The sequence below is a fragment of the Physella acuta genome, unplaced genomic scaffold (assembly GCF_028476545.2).
Source record: "Physella acuta isolate Inbredline_101_S28 unplaced genomic scaffold, ASM2847654v3 ptg000512l, whole genome shotgun sequence".
Classification (NCBI taxonomy): domain Eukaryota; kingdom Metazoa; phylum Mollusca; class Gastropoda; family Physidae; genus Physella; species Physella acuta.
In genome coordinates this window covers 150,715-165,000 of record NW_026732031.1, presented here as the reverse complement: position 1 = coordinate 165,000, position 14,286 = coordinate 150,715, and the positions used below count along the sequence as shown (strand labels likewise).

The following is a 14,286-nucleotide window of genomic DNA, read 5'->3' as shown; positions in this document are numbered from 1 at the left end:
TTCAAGTGTCGTAAACCACAATTTGTTTTAAAATATCGAATTCAAAACCGTACATGAATGTGTCGTCAAGAACGATAATCAGCTATTTTAGTTTGATAAATATAAACACATACTTACCTCCCTTTTATGAAATTCACTATTTTGAAATAGATTTTCTATTTTGAAAACTCATGTTTACTTAAACTTTAACTTTTAGGCCAAGTCTTTTTACTTCAAATAAAATTGTAATATTACCCCCAGAGCACCATATATTGTATAGTAATCATAATCATTTGATTCAAACGCACTTATTGTTGAGTGGTTTTTCTTCTGTTACAATACTTAGTGACTTATTTATTCAAATATTAAATAATAATATGAAATCAATACAGTCACGTTTTTTAATATCGATAATTTAAGCTCTTTTTATTATAAAAGTACAGTTATAAAAAAAATTTATGTTAATTTGTTTTCCATAAAAATATAACGGTTTTTTAAAAAAATACTACTTATGAAAATGTAACAATAAGAACAAATGTGAGCAAAATACTGTAGAGATTAGGCGATACGCATATCAGAACAGTAACATCATATGTAAACAAAATGAGTGATGATATGTCATATTCATAATGAAGAACATGTAGTGGATGGCTCATACAGATGACATCTAATATAAGCAAATATTCGTGTACATGTCGTTTACAAGCATGACATTTGTGTATAAGATGAAATGTGTTTAAATCAGTATGACAATAGTAAAGCTCAGTATGAAATTGGCTCACAACAGTTTGAGATATGTGTAAAAAATTATAACATTGGTATTTCTCACCATGTCGTTGGTGTATATCAGGATAAAATGTTGTTGTGCCAGCAGGTAGTAAGTATACCCAGAGGCGTAGCAAGGGGGGGGGGGGAAAGCGGGGGGGACATATGTCCCCGGGCGCCGACCTTAGGGGGGGGGGCGTCAAATTGAAAGTTCGAGGGCGGGGTGCAAATCGAAAGTTTGAGGGGGTGGTGCAAATGAAAAGTTCGAGGGGGGGAGGGGTGCACATCGAAAGTTTGTCCCCGGGCGCCGGGAAGGGTCGCTACGCCTCTGGGTATACCTTAGTATGACAAAACATATACCAGCATGACCTTGAGACATGGCATTCACAAATTCCAACATGACAGTTTAGTATATCAGAACGGCATTGGTATATACCAGAAGGAGATCTGTATTTATAAGCCAGATGTGAACTCTCCGATTTATCAGAACATTTTAACATTTCAGAACCCTGAAAATCCGGCAGCCCCTGTGCCGATGCCCAGTCAGCCCCAGGTTTTATCCGCCTCTGACATCTGGTAACAAACTCTAGCTGTCCTTACACACAGATAAACAAGAAGGAATCAGCTGTTGGCATTGCAGTTTGATGTTCCCAGCGGGGTGATTTTCCATTTTTCAAACGGAAAAATCTTTATAAAGAAGCAATGCTTGCTCATAGCGAAATGAGTCACTCTACTTTAGAAACCATCCATGTATGACATCCAAAATAATAATCCCCCCACCCTGCCCTTCCAACACCATACTCCCCCCCACCCCCCACCCCCGGACGACTTCAGACCAGCTACTAGACCAGGGGTCGGCAACCTTTTGAAGAGGAAGAGCCAAAAGTTACAATTTTCAAAATGTCCCTGGTTTTAAAGAGCCACTAACATTTATTTATTTTAAATATTTTATTTTTTTAATTAAGATTATTAGTATTTGTGCAAGGAGCTGGAGAGCCGCCTCTTGATATCAAAAGAGCCGCATGCGGCTCGCGAGCCGCAGGTTGCCGACACCTGTACTAGACGCCAAAATGAACGATATCCTTGACAAATGATGATCAAAAACAATGGGTGCGATTACTAATGAATAGATACATGTTTTGATATAAAGTAGTTCACTCAGTAATAATAATCACTTGCTCCTTGAAAACAAAAATTCGTATCTCTTTCCACACTTTCGTATATATATATATATATATATATATATATATATATATATATATATATATATATATATATATATATATATATATATATATATATATATATATACCCCTGGTTAATTCAGTAATCAAACAGTGTTCATTATCGATAAATGCATGACATTACACGGGACAGTACATATAGATACCCCTGGTTAATTAAATGATTGAACAATGATCCCTATCGATAAAAATATAACATAACCTAGTATTGTACATATTGGTACCCCTTGGTTAATTCATCAATTGAACAATATTCATTATCTAAAAATATATGTATAGGTACAATTCTTGAAATCGTGCATCTTAAAATACACTGCAACAAACGGTATGTTTAACTACTTTGCAAAAATACTACTTGGTCTAATAAAAGAAAGCAGGTAAAAAGGCCAAAATCTTTTCTTGTAAAACATAAAACAGTATTACAAAAGACAGCAAAGTGAATTAACAACCTAAGACAAAAATAAACGATAACTAAAACAGTAGGCACTTTGCATGCACACTAGATTACACTGGTTTCCTGTAATTCTACATTTTGACCTACTGATAACTCTGGTTTCGACCCTTCATTACCAGGTGCATAGTTCAACGAGGAATGGTACCCTAAAGAATCCTGTTCTGTAATGGTATCAAGTCTCACAGGCATAATGTGTTTTAAAGCAGGGACATTGCCTGCACTGAGGGGATCCAAAGGGGTGGGGCCTGTATAGAACCGATGGGGTTTAGGCGCCTCCTCTGTGTTTGATGTAAAATTGTTCGGCTGAGTTGCGACCGGTACATTAGAACCTGGAGCAGGCTGTTTCTCTTGGAATTGAAAGTTGATATCGTTAATGTTTAGATTTTGTTGTGGCGTGTTGGATTCATGTTCTTGGGCATGGGTATTGTTTACTTGTATTGGTCGTTTTGGAAGAGAGCCGCCGCTTCCAGAGTTACTGCTCAAAGAGATGGACGAGCTGCTCTTTCCTAAGGGGGAGTCGGTGAGTCGGATGCCCGGAGAGATGTCGGCGTGGGGCAGGGGCTGGGTATTGTACAGAGCGTTTTCGATGGGCGTGATGTACGCTTCACCATTGATAGGATCATCCGGGTCATAGGAGGTTTGTGGGTTTGTCTTTACTAATGCGACCCAGCCGTGTTCAGGGTGGTAAAATACGTTGGATTGGTTATATGTGAGGAGTGGTTGTGTGGGAGATTGCTGTGTGGGAGGCTGTTTTGTGGGATGTGGTTGTGTGGCAGGTGGTTGTGTGGACAAAACTTGTCTGGTGCCTGGGGTATTATTTTCTAAGTGCGGAGCCTGCGCGGCGTTGAGTTTAGCCAAATAGATATCTCGATCAACATGAGCTTTGACAGGGAGAGGCTCACTCAAACCATCACTGCCGCTGTTTCTATTTGGCAGATAAAAAGAAGCATCTGGCGTAGGCTGGTAGTCATGGGAGACAGTCGAAGGGTTGCTGGAACATATGGAAGTAGCTCCCGGGGACTGCATTCTTTGGCCGAGCGGTAAAGTCGTGACTACGGTGTACATGCAAGGCGCATCGTCATGTACGGAAGGCTGGTAATTTAAGGCTGGTATGGAACCGTCCCGAGGTTGTTTGTTCTTGGAGTCGGACTCTGTCGGGTCGAGATTCCTCCTGGAGGTTGATCTGGGTGGCAGGTTAGGTCCGTCTGTAGAATTGGAGCCATCATCGCTTCTTCTTCCTCTGGTGGGCGGGCTACGTGGTGGCTCGGTCTTGTCGTTGTTAGCTCTTTTAGGCTCTGTCGATAAAGGCAAGATTGTTTGACTTAAGGATACAATTTTAAGACAAGATTGCTTGACTTAACTTAAGGATACAATTTTAAGGCCAGATTGCATGACTTAAGGATACAATTTTAAGACAAGATTGCTTGACTTAACTTAAGGGTACAATTTTAAGACAAGATTGCTTGACTTAATTATACAATTTTAAGACAAGATTGTTTGACTTAATGATACAATTTAAAGACAAGATTGCTTGACTTAAAGACACAATTTGAAGACAAGATTGTTTGACTTAATGATACAATTTAAAGACAAGATTGCTTGACTTAAAGCTACAATTTTAAGACAAGATTGTTTGACTTAAAGCTACAATTTTAAGACAAGATTGCTTGACTTAAGGATACAATTTTAAGACAAGATTGCTTGACTTAAGGATACAATTTTAATACAAGATTGCTTGACTTAAAGACACAATTTGAAGACAAGATTGTTTGGCTTAATGATACAATTTAAAGACAAGATTGTTTGACTTAAGGATACAATTTAAAGACAAGATTGCTTGACTTAAGGATACAATTTTAAGACGAGATTATTTGACTTAAGGATACAATTTTAAGACATGATTGCTTGACTTAAGGATACAATTTTAAGACACGATATTTTGACTTAAGGATACAATTTTAAGACAAGATTGCTTGAATTAAGGATTCAATTTTAAGACAAGATTGCTTGACTTAAGCATTCAATTTTAAGACAAGATTGTTTGACTTAATGATGTAATTTTGTTTTACTATTACAAACACAAGAGATTGGTAGTAGATATGGAGACGTTAACGTTATCTTTAGACTTTAAAATGTCAGGGTAATTTAAAAACAAAAACCTACTCGTGTACTTGCGATCTTTGAGAGGGATCTTCCCCAGCCAAATGAGAACCGCCACGACGACAAGCCCGACTATAATCAGGAACAGAATGGCACTGAAGACGCCAAGACCGATGGCAGCGTCTCTAGAACTCTGGGAGTCAGCGCCAACATTTGGTGGAGCATCGCTGGAGGATTGTGTGGACGTCTCTGGAGGACTTGACCCACAAATCTGGTTCAATGTAAAATTATACGTGTGATTTTGATATCGTTCATTCAACAATCTTGGAATTAAATTATACTTACATTCGTCATACGATAGTTTACTTTCAAGCATGATATTTTTGTAATATATCACTACTAGAAAGATTAAGCTCAAGAATCGCTCAAAAATCAAAGATTGATAATATTTTTTACAAAATTTCTGGGACGGAAAAACTTTGAAAACATGAGCCTTGGCTTGTAAATGCTCAAGGACTTTACAATAAGCATACCATATTCCTCTTTCACACATTGTATTATCTATATACCCAGAGGCCCGGGAAATTTTCAAGTAAATTTATCTTGCAGTCCTTACCACGCGCTTGTAATTTGCCTTGCAGTCCTTCTAGTAGCTTTATTTTGCGTCGTTCTATTAACTTTACCTTGCAGTCCTTATCACGCTCTAGTAAATTTACCTTGCAGTCCTTCTAGTAACTTCACTTAACAATCTTAGTAACATTACCTTGAAGTCCTTCTAGTAACTTTACCTTGCAGTCTTTACCACGCTCTAGTAACTTTACCTTTCACTCCTTACCACGCTCTAGTAACTTTACCTTGCAGTCCTTATCACGCCCTAGTAAATTTACCTTGCAGTCCATCTAGTAACTTCACTTAACAATCTTAGTAACATTACCTTGAAGTCCTTCTAGTAACTTTACCTTTCATTCCTTACCATGCTCTAGTAACTTTACCTTTCATTCCTTACCACACTCTAGTAACTTTACCTTGCAGTCCTTACCACGCTCTAGTAACTTTACCTTGCTGTCTTTACCACACTCTAGTAACTTTACCTTGCAGTGCTTACCACGCTCTAGTAACTTTACCTTGCAGTCCTTACCACACTCTAGTAACTTAACCTTGCTGTCTTTACCACACTCTAGTAACTTTACCTTGCAGTCCTTACCACGCTCTAGTAACTTTACCTTGCAGTGCTTTCCACGCTCTAGTAACTTTACCTTACAGTCTTTACCACGCTCTAGTAACTTTACCTTGCAGTCCTTACCACACTCTAGTAACTTTACCTTGCTGTCTTTACCACACTCTAGTAACTTTACCTTGCAGTCCTTACCACGCTCTAGTAACTTTAACTTGCATTTCTTACCACGCTCTAGTAACCTTACCTTGCAGTGCTTTCCACGCTCTAGTAACTTTACTTTTGCAGTCTTTACCACGCTCTAGTAACTTTACCTAGCAGTCCTTACCACGTTCTAGTAACTTTACCTTACAGTCCCTACGCCCCACACAGCTTGAGATGACGGTTTTGACGGGTTGCCCGGGTACGGTGTAGAAGACCAGTCCATCCATGGGAAGGTTGAGACCAGTCTTGGGGTTGTATTCACCCACCTGTAGACACGTGAACAAATGACAGAAAACGTAACAAAATTACGTGACACATGACAAAATGACCAGCTCGTAACAAAATGGATAGATGTATGACGAAAATAACAAGGTACATGACAGAAAACGTAACAAAACTACCTGATACATGACAAAATGACCAGACATGTAACAAAATGGATTGACGTATGACGATATTGAAAAGACAAATGACAATATAACCTGACATATGAATGATCAAACACATGACATCATTTCCAAACATATGACAAAATAAACAGTGTTGGCCCTTAATAAAAAACATTATAATAATAAGCTTTCAAATGCAAAGAAAATAAGAAAATAAAACAAACTTACTTTCTTTAATAAAAGCTTTGATGGTTTAAGTATATAAGTACTATCACAAGCGACCAAAGCAGTTTTTTTTTTTATGTTTATTTTCTTTTCTTTTTTTCAGTGCAATTAAAAGCTTTATATTATATATTTTTTTAATATTTGTTTTATTCTCTACTTTTTAGTTATTTGTTCTTATTGAAGTCAAGAATGAGGCGCATAAGATCTCTAAAATACAATTCATTTAGTTCGCTGTGAAGCCAAGAAAGAAACCAACTGTAACCAAACATTTCAACGTCAACGGCCATCTTAAAGAGCGATAGCTAGTATTCAGTCTTGTTATCTCCCCAATTAAAATTAATTTAGTAATCATTTAATTAAATTTAAAAAATGAACCTGATGTCTAATTATATTTAAACATAGACTTTCTTACATTGTCATCGGTGATGAATGTATCTCGAAAGTGTAAATGAAATCCTTGTGCTTTCTCAAACCCACAAACAAACGAACAAAAACAAACATCTTGAAAGTCTAAACACGAAAAGAAGTTTGAAAACAAAACAATAGACTAAACAAAATAATCCAAAAACTCATATTGTATCTGTATTCAGTGTCCAAAATGCAAACTTAGTCCTCGCTATGTCATTAAGTATAACTCACTTTCATGTAGTTGGCAATGTTGTTGTCGTATCGTATGTTGTAGATCTGGAACCCAGCGTTGCCGTTGCCCGTGGAATCGAACGGTCTCAGAACGGAGTTGCCGTTTTTGATTTGGATGTTTCTGGTTTCATTGGTAAGGATGTCAGGTTTAAACGTGCTGGCTGCCAAAGTTCTGAAAAAACAATTGTATAAACTATTTTTTTTACTCTGTAAACTAATTACGTTGATCTATTAATAGTATCATTAACTCATCGATAACGATTGATTTTACACATTCAATTAGCTTTTATTTAAGCTTGGTTTGTTGTTCCAGCCATTACGACGTGCGTAGTGATAAACCGTATGCCAGATAACAAAGTTTTTTTTGAGATGGTCATATCTATTTTCTCTTACACAATAACCTTGAGTTATGGATAATCACTTACACACAGATAATTATATTTTCAGTTCCATGAGAACTAAGTTAAAATCGTAACAAAACAAAAACTAGTACTACATCTGGAAGTTTCCTTTGAAATTATTTACTTAATATAAATTATAAAGAGTTGTTTTTTTTCAAACACCATGTTATTACATTAAGCGAATGTTAGTCAGTTTAGAGAAGGAAATAGATGTATTACTTGATGGCAAGTCCCACACTTTTTGCAGCGACCCAGCTATGAATGACCAGGGACGAATTGACCAAGACATTCAAATCAGAATCACTGTGGACATTACATAATCAGCATGTTAAACTACACAATAGACCAAGATATTTAAATTAGATTTACTAGAAACATAACATGTTCAACATATTAAATTGCACAATAGCTCAAGACATTCAAATCATAATCACTGAGGACATTACATATTCAACTACCCAATAGCCCAAGACATTTTAATCAGATTTACTAGAAACATAACATATTCAAAGTATTCAACTACACAATATCCCAGGATATTTAAATCAGACTCACAGAGGACATAATATATTCACCATATTTAACTACCCAATTGACAAAGACATTCAAATCATATTTCATCGAGGACATCAGATTACTGTATGTATAAGAATCAGTTCGTATTTTGTCAGTATCAAATACGTCAGTTAAAAGTATATTATTCAAATTCAGTTTTAAACCGCAATCAGCCTGTTAATAATAAATATAAAAATTCTGTTGAAAAAAAAATGAGTGTGTGATAGCTAAAGAGCTCTCGGTGCCTGTTTATAAAGTGTCAGACTTAGGGGTCTTCCATACTCGTAGTGGCGAAGGGGGGTCCGTAATTTTGTGATGGTGTGTGATGAGGGGAAGGGGGGGGGAGGATCAAGTGGTGCTACATCACCATTTTGCATTTTAAAAAAGCTATGTTAGAAAACTAATTTAGACGTTATTTTGGGTTTTAGAAAACTGTTTTAATAGATTGTAATAGTAATTGATTAAAATACTCTATAAAGACAGAGTTCAGACAAAAATTGTGAAAAATATCGATGTTTAAGAAAAATTCAACTGACATTGTGAGGGGGGGGGGGGTTGTAAGCTGAGGAGTGACGTCATTTTAGGTGGGGGGGGTGGTTGGCTTTTTGTGACGATGTGTGACGGAGGGGTGGGGGAGAGGTAAAAATCGTCAAAAAAGCGTGACGCCATTTATGGATGACCCTTATTTAAATTTAGTTTAACCGCAATCAGCATGTTAATAATAAATTTTAAAAATTCAGTTGAAATAAATTAGTGTGTGATAGCTAAAGCCCTCTCGGTGCCTGTTTCTAAAGTGCCAAACTTACCTGAAGTAGCTAGTAGCACTACAGTCTGACGGGTAATTGTTTTTGAAACCACCAGGCAGGTTACACTGGAAGTGATCTTCCCAGAATTCCTGCAACCATCCGTTTCCGGTTTCGCTGAAGGGGCTCATGGTCTTAAGATAGTCCTAGATGTGAAGGAAGGTAATTACGGACATTAGTTTTGACGGATGTTACTGGGCATTGGGAGGTCAGCAGAGGCGTAGCGAAGGGGGTACATATGTCCCCGGGCGCCGACCATAGGGGGCGACTAAATGGGTTGGAAAAACAAATTAAAATGTCATTTTAGCTGCATTTTTGCATTATAACATTATAAATAGTTTGAGGGGGTGCAAATTGAAAGTTTGAAGGGAGTGGGTGCAAATTGAAAATTTGCTCCCGAGGGTGGCGGCAAATTGAAAGTTTGTCCCTGGGCGCCGGGAAGGGTCGCTACGCCTCTGGAGGTCAGATCAGAATAGGTTAGAATAGTCTTGAACGTAGGCGAGAATGCGTGAGTGAGTTGAGTTAACCCCGGGGTGTTTAGGTATTGTCATCTCAAGGTGGAGTGCGTGTATAAAAGCTGGAGTGAACGATTGTAAGGGGCTTTTTAGTTTGTAGCGGCTAGGGACGAGGGCGGCTGTGTAATGTGGAAAGATGTGAACAAATAAAGTACTGAACATTTTATTGGATCGTTTTCTGCATTGAATAATACCCAGACGTAACAACAGATATTTCAAGTGTTTTATAGGACTGAACAACTTCTATAAAATTTAGTTTTATTAGGAACTTCTGAAGGACGATATATAATCTAAACTAAAATTTGACTTACAATTGTACTGATGTTTCTATCATAAACCTAAACGTAATCCTACTTATTTCTCTGTCGAGGGCTTAGCAACAAAGTCACTTTTATTTATACTTAAAAGTTTCTTATAGGAAAAGAATAAACGCAAATTTATTTTAAAACAAGCTAATTTAATACATATTGGTGTTATGTAAAACATTAGTAACCATTTGATCGCAAAAAAAAATTAAAAAAAAAAAAAAAATTACCGTCAGCTGATAGTTGACTAGCTCAGGAGCTGAGGCAGCAAGGATTATTGAACCTCTCGCCCTCTCCCCCAGTTCATTGGCGATGAGGTAGGGGTTGGGCCCCCATGTCTCGCTCCCCAGGAAAACAAAACTGTCCTCCTCTCTCACAGCCTTCAGCATCGTACTCACCTGCTCGTCCACCAACATCACCACAATTACCTGGATAGAAGGTGAGTAGTTAGATGGATGCACATTTAGCCTAACACAATTACCTGTATAGAAGGTGAGTAGTTAGATTAGATGTCTGCACATATAGCCTACCACAATTACCTGGATAGAAGGTGAGTAGTTAGATGGATGCACATTTAGCCTAACACAATTACCTGTATAGAAGGTGAGTAGTTAGATTAGATGTCTGCACATATAGCCTACCACAATCACCTGTATAGAAGGTGAGTAGTTAGATTAGATGGATGCACATAGACAAGTAGCCTACCACAATTACCTGTATAGAAGGTGAGTATTTAGATTGGATGTCTGCACATATACAAGTAGCCTACCACAATTACCTGTATAGAAGGTGAGTATTTAGATTAGATGGATGCACATAGACAAGTAGCCTACCACAATTACCTGTATAGAAGGTGAGTATTTAGATTGGATGTCTGCACATATACAAGTAGCCTACCACAATTACCTGTATAGAAGGTGAGTATTTAGATTGGATGTCTGCACATATACAAGTAGCCTACCACAATTACCTGTATAGAAGGTGAGTATTTAGATTGGATGTCTGCACATATACAAGTAGCCTACCACAATTACCTGTATAGAAGGTGAGTATTTAGATTGGATGTCTGCACATATACAAGTAGCCTACCACAATTACCTGTATAGAAGGTGAGTATTTAGATTGGATGTCTGCACATATACAAGTAGCCTACCACAATTACCTGTATAGAAGGTGAGTATTTAGATTGGATGTCTGCACATATACAAGTAGCCTACCACAATTACCTGTATAGAAGGTGAGTATTTAGATTGGGTGTCTGCACATATACAAGTAGCCTACCACAATTACCTGTATAGAAGGTGAGTAGATGGATGCACAAATAGCCTACCATAATTACCAGTATAGGTGAGTAGTTAGATTAGATGGATGCACATATACCAGTAGCCTACCACAATTACCTGTATAGAAGGTGAGTAGATGGATGCACAAATAGCCTACCACAATTACCTGTATAGAAGGTGAGTAGTTAGATTGATGCACATATAGCCTACCACAACTAACTGGAAAGGTGAGTATTTAGATGGTTGTACAATCACATACATAGAATGTATTTAGATTGATACACACATAAAACCACAAAATAAACCGCTAGTGATCTCCCATAAAAGCATAGCTACAACCACTTGTAAAGTATTTAGATGGATGCACATAACTATACAAGTAGCCTATTTCAATCACCAGCGCATAAGGTAAGTATTTATATGGTTGCATATTCACTAGTGCCAACATCACTTAATCAGAAAGTAAGTATTTAGATGGATGCACATAAACAAGTATCACAATCGCCTGCACAAAAGGTAAATACCAACATCACATTGGCAGAATTTTTTTTTTAAATCTACCTGTATTTCTTCCATTGTTTTTCAATTTAAAAAATCTACCTTTATTTCTTCTTTTGTGTTTCAATAAAAAAATCTACCTTTATTTCTTTTCTTCTTTTTCAAGTAAAAAGCTAAAATCTACCTATATTTCTTCCCATCTGTGTTTCAACAAAAATAATCTACCTGTATTTCTTCCATTGTGTTTCAATAAGAAAAAATCTACCTGTATTTCTTTTCTTCTGTTTCAAGTAAAAAACTAAAATCTATCTATATTTCTTCCCAACTGTTTCAATAAAAAAAAACTACATGTATTTCTTTTCTTCTGTTTCAAGTAAAAAAACTAAAATATATCTATATTTCTTCCCAACTGTTTCAATAAAATAAAACGACTTGTATTTCTTCCATTGTGTTTGAATAAAAAAATCTACCTGCATTTCTTCCATTGTGTTACAATAAACAAAAATCTACCTGTATTTCTTCCATTGTGTTTAAATTTTAAAAATCTACCTGTATTTCTTCTATTGTATTTCCATAAAAAATAATCTACCTGTATTTCTTCACTTCTGTATCTCACAAACGTTTGCCCCAGATCGGATGACGTAGTTTTCTCTGTCATTTCAAAGGGAGGGTCAACACAGATCCCCACCCCCTGGGCGGCTTGCTGGAACTCATTGGACAGGGACTGGCCGTAGATGTTTTTGATGACGATCACGCCGACCCTAGTCACCTGGAGAGATGTGATCAAGCGCACTTAACTAACAACTTGATTAACAACTTAATTAAGACCTTGAGTAGCACGTGATGGCAGCAGTGCAGACAAAAGCGTTTTGTTAAATATCAAAGTAATCAGTCTGTATAATCACTGTCAACATGTCGAGTCTGAACAAGTGTATTAGTATGATGCATCAAAGTTCCATAGATTTATAATGAAGTTCCAGTTTCAGACCTAAAGGTCAATAGGGTCAGATGAAGTAGAGTTCATTTTTTTTTCATCTTGGCATATGAAAAGATGCCTATGCTAACGTGAGTTAGGTACACATCAGAGCTGAGTGAACTAAAGGACGCCCTCGGAATCTTTTCTTCTTCTGCTTTCTTAATTTTTAGTGTTGGAAGATATTCCCGGAATAGATCCCCACCAACACAATTAAGTATACGTGTCAACTTGTTATGCGCCATAGAGGCCATTGACTCCGATTTTAGCCTGCTTTTCTTTTTGGATTTGCTCACATAGCCTTTGTCTACCCAAGAACAAACTATAAAGAAGCAGTTGTTTGATTTTGGAGTTGTCTCTCCTAGAAGAATTGATGTTCCAAGCTGTCGAGCCTCATCTGCCAGAGGGTTCGAACTCGAGACTTTTCGGTTGAGCTACAATGAGCTTTACCAACTTGACCACGCCGACCCCTTCCTCAGAATCATACACGTCCCGAGAACCGAACAAGAGATTAACACTTCTATTTATTATTATGAAGCCTAAATTATAACCTGTGGTTTCACTTTCGTGAGACAACCATTAATTGGCTGTACAGGAACTCTGTTATAGATCTTCTGTAAATCCCAATTTCTAGTAATTTGTACTCAATACTTTGCCAATAAATGTTTTAAATAAAATTATAAACGCCTAGTAATGCGATGTTTATGTACATTTTCAGTGACAAAATAATAACATTGCACATTGTTTTAAAAATATTTGATGGGCCTTTTCTAGGCTGTTCTCGGTTGGGTCCTCCTATATATCAAAACCGTGAAATGGTGTAAAATAAGGACTCACCTTTAAAGCCTGTAGAATGCTGACCAAAGCATTTGCCTGTACAGTGTCGCTGCTCACAGTCCGTGAGAAATAAGGGTAGTTGATGGGGCTGGTAAGATCGGGGTTGGAGGCACTAAATGACATAGAAATAGCCTTATTTGTCAGTAGTATATATATATATATATATATATATATATATATATATATATATATATATATATATATATATATATATATATACGTATATATATATATATATATACGTATATATATATATATATATATATATATATATATATATATATATATATATATATATATATATATATATATATATATATATATATATATATATATATATATATATATATATATGTATGTATATATATATATATATATATATATATATATATACGTATATATATATATATATATACGTAGGTAGCGAGTTAATTTTGACCATTCACTAGATTACCTACCTGTAGGATACCATGGGTATTCCGAGACTGTTCAGCAGGCTCAGCGTTGCCATGGTAACGGCGCTAGACTGGGAGCCCACCACCGCCCGGATGCTGGAGGCGTTCAACACGGCGCCCGTTACCCTGTCCTCGATCCGCATGTCACCGCTGAATATCTGTCACAAGCATTTGTCACTTTAGGTCATACATTTGTCAAAGAATAATACAGCTATGGGGTAGCAGCTAATTAGGTTCATCAGCTAAACAAAGACTATATAAACTGAAAGGTAGATATTTTTTCGTATATTAGTTAAATATATAATAATAGAATTTGTTGATTATGATTAGAGTCAGGGATTTATTTTAAAGAAATATATAGTGTTCTATTTATACATGTGTATGTATGTATGGATTCATATCCTATTGGTCCATCCATTATCTGATGAGGCTAAATGGAGCCATATTTCCTATATGTATAAAAAAGTGAAACTATGTAGATAATTTAA

The 14,286-nt window shown here is 36.6% G+C and overlaps 1 protein-coding gene across 1 annotated transcript in view; it reads right to left on the bottom strand.

Annotated features, from left to right (window-relative positions):
- Positions 1-2,292: 2,292 nt before the first annotated feature.
- Positions 2,293-14,286, bottom strand: part of LOC131944892 (uncharacterized) — a 41,311-nt gene continuing 29,317 nt past the window's right edge. Inside the window, exons 12-21 of the mRNA XM_059305769.1 lie at positions 13,802-13,956; positions 13,344-13,455; positions 12,123-12,302; positions 9,983-10,180; positions 8,936-9,078; positions 7,794-7,877; positions 7,174-7,345; positions 6,064-6,186; positions 4,606-4,813; positions 2,293-3,737 (exon numbers count right to left, since the gene is read on the bottom strand). Coding sequence (XP_059161752.1) covers positions 2,488-3,737; positions 4,606-4,813; positions 6,064-6,186; positions 7,174-7,345; positions 7,794-7,877; positions 8,936-9,078; positions 9,983-10,180; positions 12,123-12,302; positions 13,344-13,455; positions 13,802-13,956 — 2,625 coding nt within the window. The 3' untranslated portion in view covers positions 2,293-2,487. The remainder of the gene's footprint in view (positions 3,738-4,605; positions 4,814-6,063; positions 6,187-7,173; positions 7,346-7,793; positions 7,878-8,935; positions 9,079-9,982; positions 10,181-12,122; positions 12,303-13,343; positions 13,456-13,801; positions 13,957-14,286) is intronic.